General features: G+C 40.8%; 2 protein-coding genes across 7 annotated transcripts in view; both read right to left on the bottom strand.

The window, feature by feature from the left end:
• Positions 1-69: 69 nt before the first annotated feature.
• Positions 70-5,680, bottom strand: LOC134092881 (src-like-adapter 2). The gene is made up of 8 exons (XM_062546029.1): positions 5,534-5,680; positions 4,409-4,583; positions 4,197-4,296; positions 3,979-4,065; positions 2,651-2,754; positions 2,287-2,433; positions 1,948-2,077; positions 70-1,701 (listed from the first exon to the last, which is right to left on the bottom strand). The coding sequence occupies exons 2-8, from the start codon at positions 4,497-4,499 to the stop codon at positions 1,545-1,547; spliced, it is 816 nt and encodes a 271-aa protein (XP_062402013.1). The 5' UTR covers positions 4,500-4,583; positions 5,534-5,680; the 3' UTR covers positions 70-1,544.
• A 1,167-nt stretch (positions 5,681-6,847) lies between these two features.
• ndrg3a (ndrg family member 3a) overlaps positions 6,848-15,800 on the bottom strand; it is a 49,760-nt gene continuing 40,807 nt past the window's right edge. For 4 of the 6 annotated variants that reach the window (XM_062546023.1, XM_062546024.1, XM_062546025.1 and 1 more), the window contains 11 exons: positions 14,354-14,440; positions 13,916-13,972; positions 13,102-13,205; positions 12,889-12,954; positions 12,731-12,782; positions 12,416-12,463; positions 12,186-12,221; positions 11,910-11,961; positions 11,571-11,588; positions 9,200-9,238; positions 6,848-8,458 (listed from right to left, as the gene is read on the bottom strand). In XM_062546023.1, coding sequence (XP_062402007.1) covers positions 8,289-8,458; positions 9,200-9,238; positions 11,571-11,588; positions 11,910-11,961; positions 12,186-12,221; positions 12,416-12,463; positions 12,731-12,782; positions 12,889-12,954; positions 13,102-13,205; positions 13,916-13,972; positions 14,354-14,440 — 729 coding nt within the window. In that variant the 3' untranslated portion in view covers positions 6,848-8,288. The remainder of the gene's footprint in view (positions 8,459-9,199; positions 9,239-11,570; positions 11,589-11,909; positions 11,962-12,185; positions 12,222-12,415; positions 12,464-12,730; positions 12,783-12,888; positions 12,955-13,101; positions 13,206-13,915; positions 13,973-14,353; positions 14,441-15,800) is intronic. The other 2 variants (XM_062546026.1, XM_062546028.1) reach the window with 2 other exon arrangements.

Genomic DNA, 15,800 nt, shown 5'->3' with positions numbered 1-15,800 from the left:
GCTTGGCTTAGACTAACATTTAGAAACGTTATCTTAAGACAAGTATGACAAAATAAAACAAATGTGGACTATGGACATTTCTGTATGCACCTGGAATGTGCACAATGTCCTCTACTAACTGTGATGAAAGTTTTGCCTTGGGCTTCTCCATAGCCTACTTGATTATTAAACGTCCACAGACCATACATTACTGTAATGTGAACTCTAGATTTGAATGCCAAGAAGAATGGGCTCAAATTTGAGACTATACAAAAGCTGTGGAGGTACACACATGTAGCCTATTGGAGAAGATGAAAAAGACACAGGAAATAGAAGGTATTACACAACACATTTCATTAAGGAGGGGGATGCAAACGTTTCTGATATAATTTTCTCACACTTTAGCCATTCTTTTTACTTTTATTGATGTAGGATGCAGACCGTGCATAAAATATTGTGTTGATGACAATACATTTCTTTATTTCGGACCTCTTGTCATTTCAGAGTAAGAGGATGCAGACTTTTGCACCCAACGGTATCTAATATAGACCTACTATAGTGCAACTAGGACTTGTCCGTAACGCCTGCAAGTGTGTCTGTCACTCGGTGCGTTCATCATTTGCCGTCTGATTCATTAAAAAATGGCGCCATCTCTCAAATGAACACCACAATCTTTAGGCTTTCAGAACCACCAGGAGGCGCTAAAACGGGAAGTGCAGTAAAAGTAGCCTACTGAGTTGTGAATATTGAAAAGAACACATCAGGAAATCCCAACAAAACATTTAAAATTAAGATATAATAAATATAACCAGTGGCCAGATCTGGAAGTTTCAGGCCAAGCCTACATTTGTTGTTCATCATCATCATGAGTGAACATGAAGGCTACATTCTTTTGGAACACCCTTTTGGAATCCTACGGACACACAACAAAATACAGGAACACAGGACAGAACAAGTAGGCCTAAAATGGTATAATAGGACCGTCTAATCAGGACATGCTGATTAGACTGTCATTATGTAAAACTGCTGTAAGGCTCTTTGTGATTATGTACACGCAGGTTTTTCATTCCTTGAACAATAAGGAACTTCCAACTTCTAATCAATTGCTTTTTACTGTAGCCTACTTGTATTACAGTCAAAAAGGCTTGTTCCACTGGATCCTTCTGTTGTAGATCTACTGTACATCTGTTGGAGGCACTCTTCAGTAGAAAATAAAAATGTCCAAACTGTTGTCCAGAAATTGTTCATTGGGCTATAATCCCTTTGCTATTACAAGAAGAATCCAGGAGTATCCAAGAATCCATAAGGATAGCGGGTTCTTCAAAATGTGCAAGGAATGCCAAAGATGAACTGCATATATTGCACTGTAATGTGCCCATTACACAGTAAAGGATTTACTGTGGTGAAGAATATTTCATATATATACACTGTATAATATACATGTATATAAAGAAAAAAAGAATATGCCTTCAGAATGTAAGATGTCACTTTGTATACGGTAAATCTATCACAACCGTGAAAGAACATGTCCAGTGAACGTTTATCAGTCTGTCAAAAGGTAACTCCTAATGACTGACGTTTGCTGTGTCACAGTCCTCGCTGTCCAGTGGCTCTTCCTGAGACATGAAGAGATAGGAGTTCATGGCCTCTCGAAGTCCTTCGCTAAAAGGGCTTTCTTCAGAGTTCCCCTCCTCTTCCTCCTCTTTGGGAAATATCATGGATCTGAAAAAAACATAACCAGAACATGACATTAGGGTTAAGTTGCCCAACATGTTCGTCTTCACTGTTCCTACTGTCAACAGTAATAGAAAAGATACAAAGATAACAAGCAGCGCATTTCACACGGAAGTAAGTGTTGTTATCATCAGCCAACATCACCCTCGTCACATACCATCACAAACAAAACAGCAGTTTCAAAACTAAACATTTGTGCCTTTGACTTGGGCGCAAAGCACAGTTGATCTGTACCTTTTCACTCTCTTCCAGTTAAAGGTGGGTTTTCTGACAAACACAGGGGCCGGTACGGGCACTGTGGAGGTTGGGGGGTCTTGTATGTGGCAAGGCTTTGTCAGCAAGCAGCATAATCCGTCTACGGAATCTACAGGAGTGACAACACAATCATTCATCAGCCTCATTTCAAGCTACAACATCTTTTGCAGGTGGCATTCTGTCATGCATATTTCAGTGTTTTAAGCATCTTTTTGCTATTTGGATAAGATACTCTAAATATTTATTGACAGGATGGAACTTTTTTGAAGATAGTGGAAGGCTACACACACAGAAAGGCCTGTTAACACCGAGACTCACCAGAGTAGTGGTCAACCAGTCGGGTGAGGGAGGGAAAGGTGTGAGTGGTAAATACGTAGAACCAGCCGTTGAGTAAGCGATGGATCCGGTAGTGCCTGACTGCAAGAACTGAGCCTCGCCCTTGCACCACAGACAGTGAATAAGTGCCTGTGTGTTTGTATGAAAAGGACATTAGGTATTTCATTTGTCATTATTGGTGGAGAGCTTTTACATCATCACTAAGCCTTGTATTCAGAGAGAAATGAATGAATGAAAACACTTTATTTCTTTTCATTCCCAGTAATGGTATAAAATATATAAAATATGTGTTATTATGTGAAAGAGACATCTATAGGTGAATGCCCCTTTGTGGACTCAGACTGACCTTTAGCAGTCTGACTGTGCCGGATCATAAAGGAACCCGACTGGTTCTGAGGTCTGAGTAGAAGCTCTTCTGCCTTAGCTCGGCTGATGCCTTCATACTGCCATCTAAAGACGACAGGAAACACAAAGAATGCTTCAGTATCTCAAAGAATACCAGACCAGGATGTCTTAACAGTTACATTCAGTTATTTATACAGGAAAAAAAGGCATAGTGTACAACTTTCCACCTCACATTCAGCAGCCTTATGTTTTCTGTATATTTTGAAGTTTGGCTATAGTTCTGATGTTTCATGATCATGATCATGGTCACAACTTATTTAGGTTAAACTATTTCAGACCACTACAATTTGACCGCATCATTTCCTCCCTTACAGTGTTAATGAGGCAGCCACAACTGGTTCTATGTGCTCTAATTTAATGATCATGACCATCCCAAAATTCTTGAGATTTTGTTATTCTGTCCAATAAGAATGGGAATTTACCAGAACCACAAATCTCAGCAACATTGCTCAAAAAAGTATAAGAAATGCAATATACGGTTTGGTTAGGGACGGTTTCCCCCTAAACATAGATTTCCGTAAGTGGTTCAGGATCTATTTATGTTGCATGGATACCGCACAGAACCATAAACACATTTGTGACAAATAATGCTAAAAATAGTACTGATTGGGTGATATTGAAGGGATACTCCTCTCTAAGAACAACTAAAGGATGATACTGTACTTTTACAGACTTTCTGGCAGCGATCTGAGAGAACAAGGTAATGCTGAACAAATTGTCTTTTTCAATTCCCTGTCTTTAGGCCCACAAACAAAGGTAAAAATACCTCAGTTTGTCGCCATTTAGGCTAAACATCTTTTTTTGGAGCCTAGTTATTTTTTTCTGAAGTTAAACGGAAGATAGGGCACAAATAGCATTTTTCAATTCCCTATCTTTAGGCCTACTTACAAAGGTAAAAAACACCTGTTTCTCTGCATTTAGGCTTTTTTTTTTTTTTTTTTTTTTTTTAGCCTATTAGTGGCTTTAAAAAAGCCAAACTGCTTCTCAAAACACCAGTTGACGTTGTTTTGGTCCCAAACAAAAACACATTATAATCCGAAAACAGACCCTAGGTTGTTGTTTTGGCCAAAAGTCAATAGTTAAATGTTATCATCAGATAAAAACAACATTATGTTGTTGCCCCCCCGCCCTCAATACAAAGAAACATTGACACTGTGACTTTTCACCTTTAGGCTTGTATGTTTTAAACTCCCACTTGTTTCAGTGAGTACCACAGGCACTTCTGACCTGTGAGACAAATGAGTGTCACGAGTTAGGCAGGCTACTTACTTGTTCACTACTTTGGCGACATATGTTTTGGGGATGTAGCTGTCTTTGCCCGTTGATGCCACTTTCACCTTCCACATATCGCCCACACTGTGCCACACACACACACACACACACAGACACACACACACACACGACATAAATCAGTTGGGGCTCACAACGAATAACATGGTTTTATATAATTTTTCATTTAACGTTTGTGTGCTTGATAGTCTACTCACTCTGATATAATGGTTAGTCTGTCACCCATACAGATAGTGTTCGCTGCAGGACCGTCATGAGGAAAATTATATAGGGCCACAGAAAAGCCAGTTTGACCACCTGAGAAAAGTGAAATGATTTTTAAGGACCATAGGTGTTAAGATTATTTAAGATTTTTCAGTCTTACGATCATTCAGGATTGCAGTTTAAAGATCACAGCACTGTCTCTGACCTGTTGTATTTTCCTGTCCGCCATAGCTGGCTTGGTCCTCTGTGCTGGACGTGCTGGATGGCCTTCGGCGTTTGCTGGGCAAATCTCCCATGATGCTCTTCTGTTTCTCTGTGTGGATGTCTGCGCGTGCCTCTTGGCTATATTATAGTAATATTATCATCCATGTGGTAAAGGTCTGAGGAGAGTATGTCACAGTTGTCATCTACGAATCCTTACAGGATAAAAAGCTTAAAATGTAGGTCATAATAAATGCCATAATGCCTTTCAACATGCATCGCAATATGCATGTTAACACACTATTATTGTATAATGTATATACTGTAGATTATAGAATTGTCTGTGTCCTGAATTTTTACTGAGACTGAATTGTATCTATTTTATGTTGTTCTTTATGTTTTTAGCGTGCATACAGAAACAGACAGTTAACTAGTCCAAAGGATGTTTATCAACCACAGTAAGACCTCAGGTGTGAAATTTCTGTTTCCTGAAGGGGCTTCTACTGAAAACATTTTTGTCTTTTCTTGTATTGAAATGCTGTATTTGCTTATGAAAACAAAACAAAAAATCTATTTGTCTCATCACAAGAAGCAAACTTAAAGGAATCCTGCAATACTCTGTAGAAAAAAATATTTTCCAATGTTAAATCCTTTTAGAATAAAAATGCTCATCCACAGATATGAACAATAACCTTAGAGGCACAGGAAGACATCATAAGTCCAACTGCAGGCCCAACTTATTCAGCGTTTGCATGTCTATTCTTGGTCATCAGCTTGCAAAGTTATACAAATCAGTCATACATTTCAAGTCAAGTCAAGAGTCAAGTCAACTACATGCACTGCCACACCATGTGTACAGTGTAGGCCTGTACATGATTGCTGTCAGAAAGCATAGCAGCTTCTATGGAGCAAGCCATCTGCGTAGTGCGTACAGTGGTGCTGAATCAAACTAGAATCTACACTCTTAAAAAAGGGTTTGTGTGGTTCTTTAAGAACCCTTAGGGATTCCTTTGATGGACCCTTCAAAATGGTTTAAAGAACCATTTGAAGAATGCAATAGAACCATTTTTGGTTCTACATAGCACCTTTTTTTCTAAGAGTGTGCGACAGAATCAAAGTTCATACTCACTTCAGTGCATGACTGATTATTCCTCTGCGGCGTTACATGACAACTGAAGATCAAACATTGAGTAGATCACCATATATTTGGCACAGAAAAACTGCGAGCGTTGCTGCAGTGAGTTTGTTGTGATGGTATGTGTGCAGCTTCGGCCGCGACGCTTCTGAAGTGCGGCTGGACGACTGATGCTTGTCAGTTTTGTCACGCTGCCACGAAACAGCTTCCTGAAGTGAGAGAGAAACCTCAGACCAGGCTGAAGATGACATCTCTCACTGTGTCAAACAGAAACAGCACCTTTGTTTGCGTCTCACTCAAAAGCCTACATTTAGAAGAGAGTTCAAGAAAATTAAAATACATTTTGATGAGAGTTTCTAGTTCCAAGAACAGGAGCAGCTGTTAATGGATTGTGTCAGTAAGGCCCTGCAACTAGTTTTGAGATAAACAGTTATAGGCAGATTTAATTTCAGATATTTAGAAGTGTTTTTTTTTCTATTTAAATAATATGCGTTTTGGTAGGATCTGCATTCCTATCATGGTCTTGCATGTCTTATTTCCCAGGACCAATCTGAAGAAATCACATATGCATATTCTCACACCCACATGGATGGCAGTGATGCATGGGAGTAACCTTCTTCGATATCACTTGCTTTGAGCTGATAATGTTTTTTCAGTAAATCATGTCAGCAGTACTGGCTGGTATGAAACTGTTTCAAGCTGACACCTAAAAATAGCTGCAGCTAACTGAGAACACGAAGGCTGTGGTTGTTCAAAATGACCGAAGTGAAAAAAACACACTTGTGGTTGGAAACTTAGTGACCTGACTTTTTGAAGGTTCCGCTATGAAACAGATGTGTGTGTGTGTTTCTGTCTTCAAGTGCATACAGTATGTGTGTGTTTAAGAAGCCGACATTTTATCTGATTCTTCCATGTTCATATAATTTGTTTTGTCATGGTAACCTGCAGGAATCTGTCTATCTTCAGCAACCACCATAGCCCCCTCTACAGTGCAAGATAGGTGAGGACATTACTGGTGATTGGGTGCATGCTGTAGCTTCAGGCTGAGGTCTGAATGCATGTGGAAATAGTAACATCCTCCTTGCATTAGCAACATTAACCTTCATTATAGTCAAGCCCTCTGTTATGTTTGATGCTACTTCTTGCACGTTAGGGTAATTGAGACTCCAGTGGTGTAAGGGCCCCTATAATTATTGTAATTGAACTTTAATAAACAACAACAAAATGTGTCAAGTATACATTTTGCTGCCAATAACATCGCATAAATAAGCAGGCTACACAGAAATAGACACACAAGCCGGACACATATACATGGCCTAGCTTTTATTCAGTAGTAAGTACAGTATAAATGGGTCCAATCAGCACACAGCGAGAAGCATCACTGATCAAACACATTTGCTACAGGCTCATCTAGATGACTTTTCCTCATATACATCCACTTCAGAGACATGACTGTATTTGATTGATAAATAAAATCAGTACAATCCGAAACAGACCAAAAAAAAAAGATGTCAGTGATGGCAAAGGAAGTAGCCAGTGATGTGACATGTAGAATGTAACTGGATGATGATGATGGTTTTTTTTCTGATATTACAGGGTTCTGCTACCAATTTGTTACTGTCAAGATGTTTTTTTTTTTTTTTTATTTAAATCCTCTGCGATGAAAAGAAATGTTACATTCCACATACAGTAGCGTGTTGAGATGTGCTCCTGTTCAGGTTGTATCACAATCAGAATGAGCTTTGACAAGCCTGTTGGGCCACGTGAAAGGTACCACTACGATCTAAAGTAGTGTTACACTTACAATACAGCAGCTTACGAACATTCTTAGTTTCTCAGTGAAATAATCAGAGCAGTAATTTTACAGTGCAGAACAGTAAATGTAGCACATTGGTAACTATGGCTACAGTATGCTTGTGTTGCTACGAAACAGAAGACAGGTACTTGTCAAAATGAAGCTTGTTAGATTTACTTTGCCACAGAAATAAACTGTGTGTCAACCATGTAAAATGCTCATTTAAAAACATTTCCTCTACATAATATGTATATTGCCTGACCCTATTTCATTGAGTGCTTTTCCTTAAAATACAGAGGTGACCGCTGAAAGGATAATCACAATGAACGAAATCTGAGGGCAAACCAACATCAAAAAAAGAACATCAAGTCTTAAAAGGTTGGACAACACAGATGTAAATAAAAAAGGAGCATTTAAAAACACATTTTTAAAAACACAGCCATAAATGATGACTGACAGACACATAAGACATGCAGACTGTAATGGATAATCAGACATGGAATTATTTGGTGGAAAAAAGCACATAACTTAAGACCCTTTGTGTGTTTATGTATTTAGGTACGTGTTATTATGTGTGTGTGTGTGTGTGTGTGTGTGTGTGTGTGTGTGTGTGTGTGTGTGTGTGCATGTGTGAATGTGTGAGTGTGCATATCTTTTTGTATATATACTTTCTCTCGCAATCTCTCTCTCTCTATATATATATGTTTTAAATTCTTCTACCAGTCCCCCTGAATTTGTGTGCAGAGAGCTGATGTGTGTATATAGTCATATCTGTACGCATTTACGGAATATATTATCAGGTTTCATCACATTACATTGCCCCTTGTCATGGGGACCAGGGAAAGTGGGGACACACAACCGATTGAAAAGGTGGGGATGAAGGGGCCCGGGCCCACCCAGGGTAGCACGCTGCCAGCCCAGGGGAGAGGGGGAGGGGAGGGGAGGGCAGGTGGCCTAGCAGGAGACCTCCATGGTCTGGGGCCTGCTCTGGTTGTCCAGGCCTCCGGCGCCGGGCCCGTCCAGGGGGCTGTTGAGACTGCGCACGCGGCTGCTGTCCATGGAGGCGATGCTGGAGGAGGAGGTGGTGCGGGAGCGGCCCAGACGAGTCATCCCGGCAGATGGCACTGAGAGAGGGATAGAGACAGGGAGGGAGAGAGAGAGAGAGAGGGAGGGACACAGAGAGAGAGACAGAGACAGAGAGGTAGACAGAGATCAAGAGAGATGAAGACACAAAGAAGGAAGGAGGAAGAGTAAGAAAACAATCCATTAATGGGTCAAAGAAATTCATGAAGTTCCCGTTATTTGTGTCATAAGGAGAACAATGATCTTTGTCAATTTCCTCATTCAGTGCGAAAATGAAAAAAAATATACATGATCCATTTTCTCGTGACAGTGAAAATATGCAATTGTGAGCATGTTTTCATTTGTACAAGATAAAACGCTGACCGTTCTTCTCCCACACTCAGATGATACAAATACAAACAGCAAGCAATAGTCACATTCATTAAAAAATAAAATACTCAGTTTCTTAATTTCTTAACCAGACATGTCAGCCAGCAAAAAATACCAAGCATGCAAACAAAAAGAAAAGAAAGACTAACACAGTAACATCAACAATAATCCTTGTAGTTAACATAGGAGACAGCCAGGATACAGTATGTATGTAATCCATACCAATATCTAAAAACATAAAAGCCTCTAAATACTAAAAAATAATAATAATAATAAAAAAAGAAATAGCATACATTAACACATATAAAAGCACACTTATACATCTAAAGTGGTTGAATGATTGAACAGGAAGCAGATAAGCCAGCAATAATCTGATTGGTCTGCCTGAAGTGCCACTCTTCAGATGCTGGTACCTGATTCGGTGCTGAGCTGGCTGAACAGTAGAGAGGGGACTGTTTGGATTGGAGAGATGGAACAGTTTCAAGTGGGGGTGGAGGAAGGAAGGGAAAGACACAGTGATGGAGCTTTGTTGACAGATGGGAAACAAACATCACAGGTGCAAAATCGGGGTGTGTGCATGTATGTGTGTGTGTGTGTGTGTGTGTGTGTGTGTGTGTGTGTGTGTGTGTGTGTGTGTGTGTGTGTGTGTGTGTGTGTGTGTGTGTGTGTGTCTATGTGTGCATGTGCATGTGCATGTGCATGTGCATGTACAGGGAGACAACTCCACATGCTTATCTGAGAAAATGGTGTCATTTCTGGTGAAACCAAGAAGGTGTTACTGCTTTTCCGTGAGAACAAGGAAAAGCCAGGTCCTTTTTTCTATACCAGGCCTTCCCGTCAGACAGCCACATCTAAGTTCAGTCCCTCCGACTATCAATATCAGCCTGGCAAGGAAGTGCACCGTTTTACTTAAAACACTTGTTGGACCTGTTTTGTCAAGTTAACACTGCTATTGAATGAGTAAATGACATTAACATCACACATGGAGTGTGTTAAAATATCCCATATAACTTGTTACTATGAGGACATGACTAAACTAAAAGATATCATGGTTCTCACATCTGCTTGCTAAAGGAAGTGAGTCATGAGAAAAACAGAACATCAGTGGCCAATTTAGCTCCAAATTAAATTCACATACTCAACAGATATTGGTGATAAGGGGGAAAAAAAGAGTCTCACACCTCTGTGACTGACAAATCTGCTTACAGTGTGCATTCAAAAATGCTACTTGTAGAACCACAGCCAGGGGATAATTTGTCACTATCACTTTATGACTACCATATATGAACCCATGCAGAAGTTGACTAAGAAGAGGAAAATCATCTTTTGAAACCTGATCTTGGAGATCGGCATGGTTTTATTTCAGTTAGCCTAATAGCTGGTTTAATTTGCACTGACAGAAGCTCTTATGGAAAGTTCCCCATGCCAATCCCCAGGTATGGTGAAGGGTATGTGATGATGTGGGGCTATTTCAATTCCAAAGGCCAAGGGAACTTAATCAGGATGCATAGTACCCTGGATCCATGAAATAACTGGCCTTTAAAAAAATAAATATCTGCCTGTCTCTATGGAAATTTAACATAGGGGCGTGTATAGGCCTACTTATGCCCCCTGTATTTGAAAGAATATTTATTTATTTATTTATTTCCGATACATTATTCCTTCACAAATAAAATTGGTGTCCTTAAAGGTTGGATTTTTCCTCATTTTCTTAATTAAGGTATTAAGATCCATTTCCAATATTCAATATTCCTCTTTCTAGTCATGTTTAGTATGGGTTCATAAGCTTATGAGCACAACTGTATTTCTTTAGTGACATTTGAAAGAGAGAGGATGAGGATTTTTCCTAATGTGTAAATCGACAAATCATGTGTGTAATTTTTACTGACAATTAAATGCGCATGACTATGTGATGACACCAACACATTTCATATCTTACGAATTATACCTACAGTACACATCTCTGTCAAAATCATGGACTGAAATTAAGTTATGTACAAAAAAAGATGAACACCAACACCGTAACAAGTCAAAATACTGTAAATAATTTGCTTTGAGGACATTATGTAGACTTGAGGGAATGAAGACTTCTTTTTTATCTTGTGTGAATGAGCATGGGCAGCCAACCTCTCTCCTTCACTAATCCTCTGCTGACATTTCTCCAGCAGAGTCCTCCACCCTGAAGGCACCCCCCCCACACCCCCCCGCCGCCACCCCCACACCCTTCCATGCACATCCCCCCCACCCCTCCCCCTTCAGGGTGCCCCAGCATGGGGCTACCAGACCTTTGAGCAGCAATCCAAATGGAGGGGAGCCATGGGAAAAGAGAACGGCTTAAATGGGCAGCGCAAAATCTGCATTCGCCATTCAATCATTCAACACTTGCTTTGTGTGCAGGAACAAATAAACACCATTCATACCATACATCTAATACCAGCATCATTTATCTTGTATGATGCCTTTTGAGATACTTCAAAGCCTGATATTACAAACACTTAAGAGTATATAACAACAGTGACGATGCAACTTCCTTTGTAGATTTTGCACAAATGCTTTTCATTGTGTTGTTTTTGAATGCATTCATTCAAATCAATTTAAGCTGTGGATGCAGCCATAGAGGTACAACACAATGCTCATCACAAGGAAAGTTACATCTTACATTGTTGTGTTTTCGCAAAATAGAGGCACTAGGCAAACAAACACAGCACAGTCTCAACAGGCAACTGCTCTACAGAGCTTATAGATGCAAGTCATGCTAGGAAACATGGTGGTTCTCCTACTTACAGCTGGGGCTATGGACCACTGTGGAGATGAGACAGGAAACAGAGTTAGAGGCTCCAGACTGCGTGATGGGAGTGACAAACAGCACTTTCTCTATTAGCGCAGTGCTGGCTGCACTCCAGGGCTTTTCATTGCCGTGGTTGACAAAGGCCGAGGCGAAATTGCTCCAAAAGCAGCCGCTAGCCTTTCACACGAATCGTAACTCAAACTCAATCCATCGGAAAAGAAATGCTGCTTGGCTAAAGAATTGCCGTCTTGCAGCAGGAAAAACACAGATGCTACACTAAACAAGTTTGAAAGTTTTGTTTGGAAAGCAAAATGAAAAGTTTTTTTTTTACTTACTGTAGCCCATTCCCTGGACAAAATACTTGAAGGCCTCTGCCAGTTTACCAGGCTGTAGTAGAAGGAGAAGGAAAGATGAAATCACGATTAGTTTACAAAAACAGCATCCTCAAATAATTAATTGCTTTTTATTTTTGTAAATAGTAAATATCTCAACAATATGTCCTACAGATATTTTTGTAACAGAGAAATCTAGATGGAAGCAATTAATTGGCAATCTATTCTCTAAACATTTATAAACGGCAAGTAAAGAGTACAGGGATAGTAGTTGCCCACCTGCACAACCTGGGGCAGACCACCGCAGTCAGCCATCTGCTCAGAGGGACACAGCCAAGGAAAGAGTGTTAATATTGTACATTGTGGTGGCATTCGTATCAATCATACAAGTTGAGTTTGTATGTTAAATTGAGTGCTTAAGTGTAACATTAAAGGAAGGTGAATTACTTAGTAAAAAACATTCAAGATTCATTTAGCATTTGAATGAGTCGATTGGCTAGTGGTCTCACCTTCAGGAGTGTGGTCTTGGTGGGGTTTAACCTCGAGTTACACTCAACCTGTGCAGTCACATGAGAGATTTGAGTTGCAGTGAAAATCTTACCACATACATGTCATAGAAATCCCCACAGCTCTCCCTTGCCTCTCTTCAGGGAAGAGGCCTATTTTCTTTAAGTCTTAAGTGTCTATTCTTACCCATATAGCCCTAGCAGAATGGTATTACTGGCACAGTGAATCACAGCCTGTTAGTTGAATGTGATCATTCTTCAAACGCTAAGAATTTAGCCAGTAAATTCTTACTGTCAGCTCTGAATCATGGGACTTACCACGGCATCAACGGCAGGAGATGTGTCACCGACCACTAGCAGAGAGGGGCACCTGTACGGCAAGAGTGAAGGGTCACAAATGAAGAAGAACAACACTCATCACTACCCTGCCGCCATGTCCCACTGTAGCAGTATGACGGTCCAGAAGCTCTACTCACGTCAGCGTAAACACAGTGTCCTCGTTCAGGCCCACGGTTGGCCTCTCCACTCCCAGGTCACGGCGGCTACAAAAAGGAACAGACCGTGAGACCTCATTACGCCAGCTGTGGGATGATTTCCCTAAGGAGCAGGGATGGTAGGATGGTGTGTGTGTGTGTGTGTGTGTGTGTGTGTGTGTGTGTGTAAGGGTGCCCCAGTGGGTCATTCATTACCTGCTGTAGGAGGCGCAGAAGAGGCCAAGATTGTCCTGGTTGATGTCCTGGGCGATGTGGAGCCGGTAGGTCTGAATGAGCTCCATGTTGTCCGTCAGCTCATCCTGAGGGCAAACAGAAACAACAGGACTCAGAGATCAGGCCAAGAGTCAGGTTCACCTGATCCAGTGTCACTCAACTCACTTTTTAAATAAGAAGTCAAGTCAAGTCCATTTATATAGCACATTTCATACACAGAGGTAATTTAATGTGCTTTACATAAACAAAACCAAACAGTAACAACAACAACAACGACTTGCATTGTATAAATTGCTTGCTGTACAGTGAAAGAGGAACCCCAATAACCATCATCAATGAATCAATGTGTAGCACCAAGCACCCAGCTGTTACATGCCAGAGCAGTTTGAGGTGGAGAGAGCGGGAATTAATAAATGAGCCAATTATACTGGGGGTGATTAGGAGGCCAGATTGAACGAGCCAATTTTTACTGATTGATTTAGTTATTCTTAATGAAAAGGTAGTGCAGGTCTGTGCTTCTGATAACATCTCAAGCCAATTACAGAAACACTAATTATTCTAAATGATCAAATATCTTCTGAAAGACTGATACTGTTATCAAAATCTTCCATTCTTCCACGCAATAGATTCGGGAGTTGGAAATATATTCAGAATGACCAAAAGCCCTTGGGAAACATCTCAGAATAGGACCACACATAGAAAAAGGCTGACGTTAAATCTGAGCATACTGGATGAGAAAGCTCAGCCTTGAGATGAAAGGACATGCACACAGTTAGGAGAAGGCAGCAGTACTCACGGTGCTGAAGTGGTGAGCCATCACATTGTCCACGACGCTGCTGGTCCAACCAGAGAGCTGACAGGGCAAATTAAAGCATGTTACACTCTCTTCCTGTTCCTTCCCTTCTCTCACGTCATCAAACAGTATACAACACACATTTAAAAAAAGGGATCTGGGAATCATCACAAACCCTTAGTGCCATTTAAGTATTCTACGCTATGGATTCTTAAAAAAAAAATATGCATAATTTGTGCAATTTATTCAGTGTCTTGTCTGCCATTTTGTGTCAACTGAGCATTCTATTGCACTGTATCTGCTTCATGCTGCTGGAAAGTGTATACTGTACTGTACGTGCAGAATCTCATGCCATTTTTTGTTGACCGAGGAAAGAATCACAGATAAGAGTGAAATCCATGTCAGCTGCACTGCAGTGAATAGAGAAGATTAAAGGCTCACCTTGGAGGCGGCCCAGTCAATCCAACCCTCGGCACAGGAGTCCACATTGATGAGTACCAGGCCCTCGACCAGGGAAGGATGGTTGAGCTGCAGCAGACAGGGACAGAGAGAGAGAGAGAGAGAAAGAGAGATAGAGAGAGAGAGAAAGAGAGATAGAGAGTGAGGGAGAGAGAGAGAGAACATTCCGGTCTCTAAAAAAGGCTACGCTGATGAAATATACATCGAGAGGGTGCCTCGTGCACTGCAGGTCTGCCACAGTCACGACGCTCTAGCTCTCCAGATTGTTTATTTAAATCCAGATTTATGATCACACTGCGCCCAGGTGAAAGCTCCAACACTCAGCCATAAATTACCGCTGCTGGTGCCATGAGACAGAGGCTTTGGGTATATTGTAGTGCCTTCAGGCAATTCAGCCGCACCTCTCCCAATCTGCTTGTTTGTTATATGACAATATATAGCTTGCGTTCAAGTGCTATGTTTGTCCATAAAAAAACATAGCCAAACAGGATGGGGGGGGGGGGGCTCCATTGGCTCCCCCCCCCAACACATCTCGTTCTTTCATCTCAGCTGCATCAATCTTTCAACAGACCCTCCCTACCCTCCTCTGAACCTGGCTACAGGGAGGAGAGAGAAGACTGAGGGAGCAGCACAATAATCAGCAAGTGGGAAAGAGAGATGGAGAGGGAGAAAGCAAGATCAAAAGAAAGAGAGAACCAAAGAAAACTAACACTGGAATGCTGTAATGGTGTAATAGTGATAAAATGTTGTTTATTCAATAATAAGTGAGAAGGAACTAAGGAGATTAAGGCAAAGGATACTGAAAAAGCAAGACAAGCTGGAAGGTCTGGTAAAACTCATATTGCAGATGAGAGAGAGGGTACTAATAAGGCCTGTGTGTGTGTACGTGTGTCCCCATGTGTGTCCAAGTGTGTGTATGTGTGTGTATGTGTGTGTATGTGTGTAGTTCCAGACAGCTGCCAGTGATAAATAGCCCATGAAATATGCTGGCTTTATCGCCCGTAAGTAATTATGCAAGGCTGCATATTCAGTAAAGCAATATGTGCTCTTCCGTAAATTCACACAGGCACATTAGTTTGAATACATATTGGGACTTGCAAAATGTAGCAAATATTTAGCAAATACTTCAGACGTGGTTCACTATAGGCCTGTTCCTGGAATCTACCCTATACGCATAGACATCTTAAAATAAGAAAGACAGATGACAGATCAACATTCAGACTAAGGGTATAGGTCAGGGAGACCAATTAAAAATGTGAATTCCTCTGTTCCTCTGGCATGTTGTACAACAGAGAGGAAGGCAGCCGCAGGATAACGCAGATAATGCGACTCCGTGCAGTTCATTAATTTATATATGACCTATTAAATAAATAACACATTTGCTGGGAAATTAGAAAACATCTCATTTCCAGTGTTAGCACTAAACTAT

Source organism: Sardina pilchardus, chromosome 9, assembly GCF_963854185.1.
Source record: "Sardina pilchardus chromosome 9, fSarPil1.1, whole genome shotgun sequence".
NCBI lineage: Eukaryota > Metazoa > Chordata > Actinopteri > Clupeiformes > Clupeidae > Sardina > Sardina pilchardus.
This window is presented reverse-complemented; position numbering and strand designations above follow the sequence as displayed.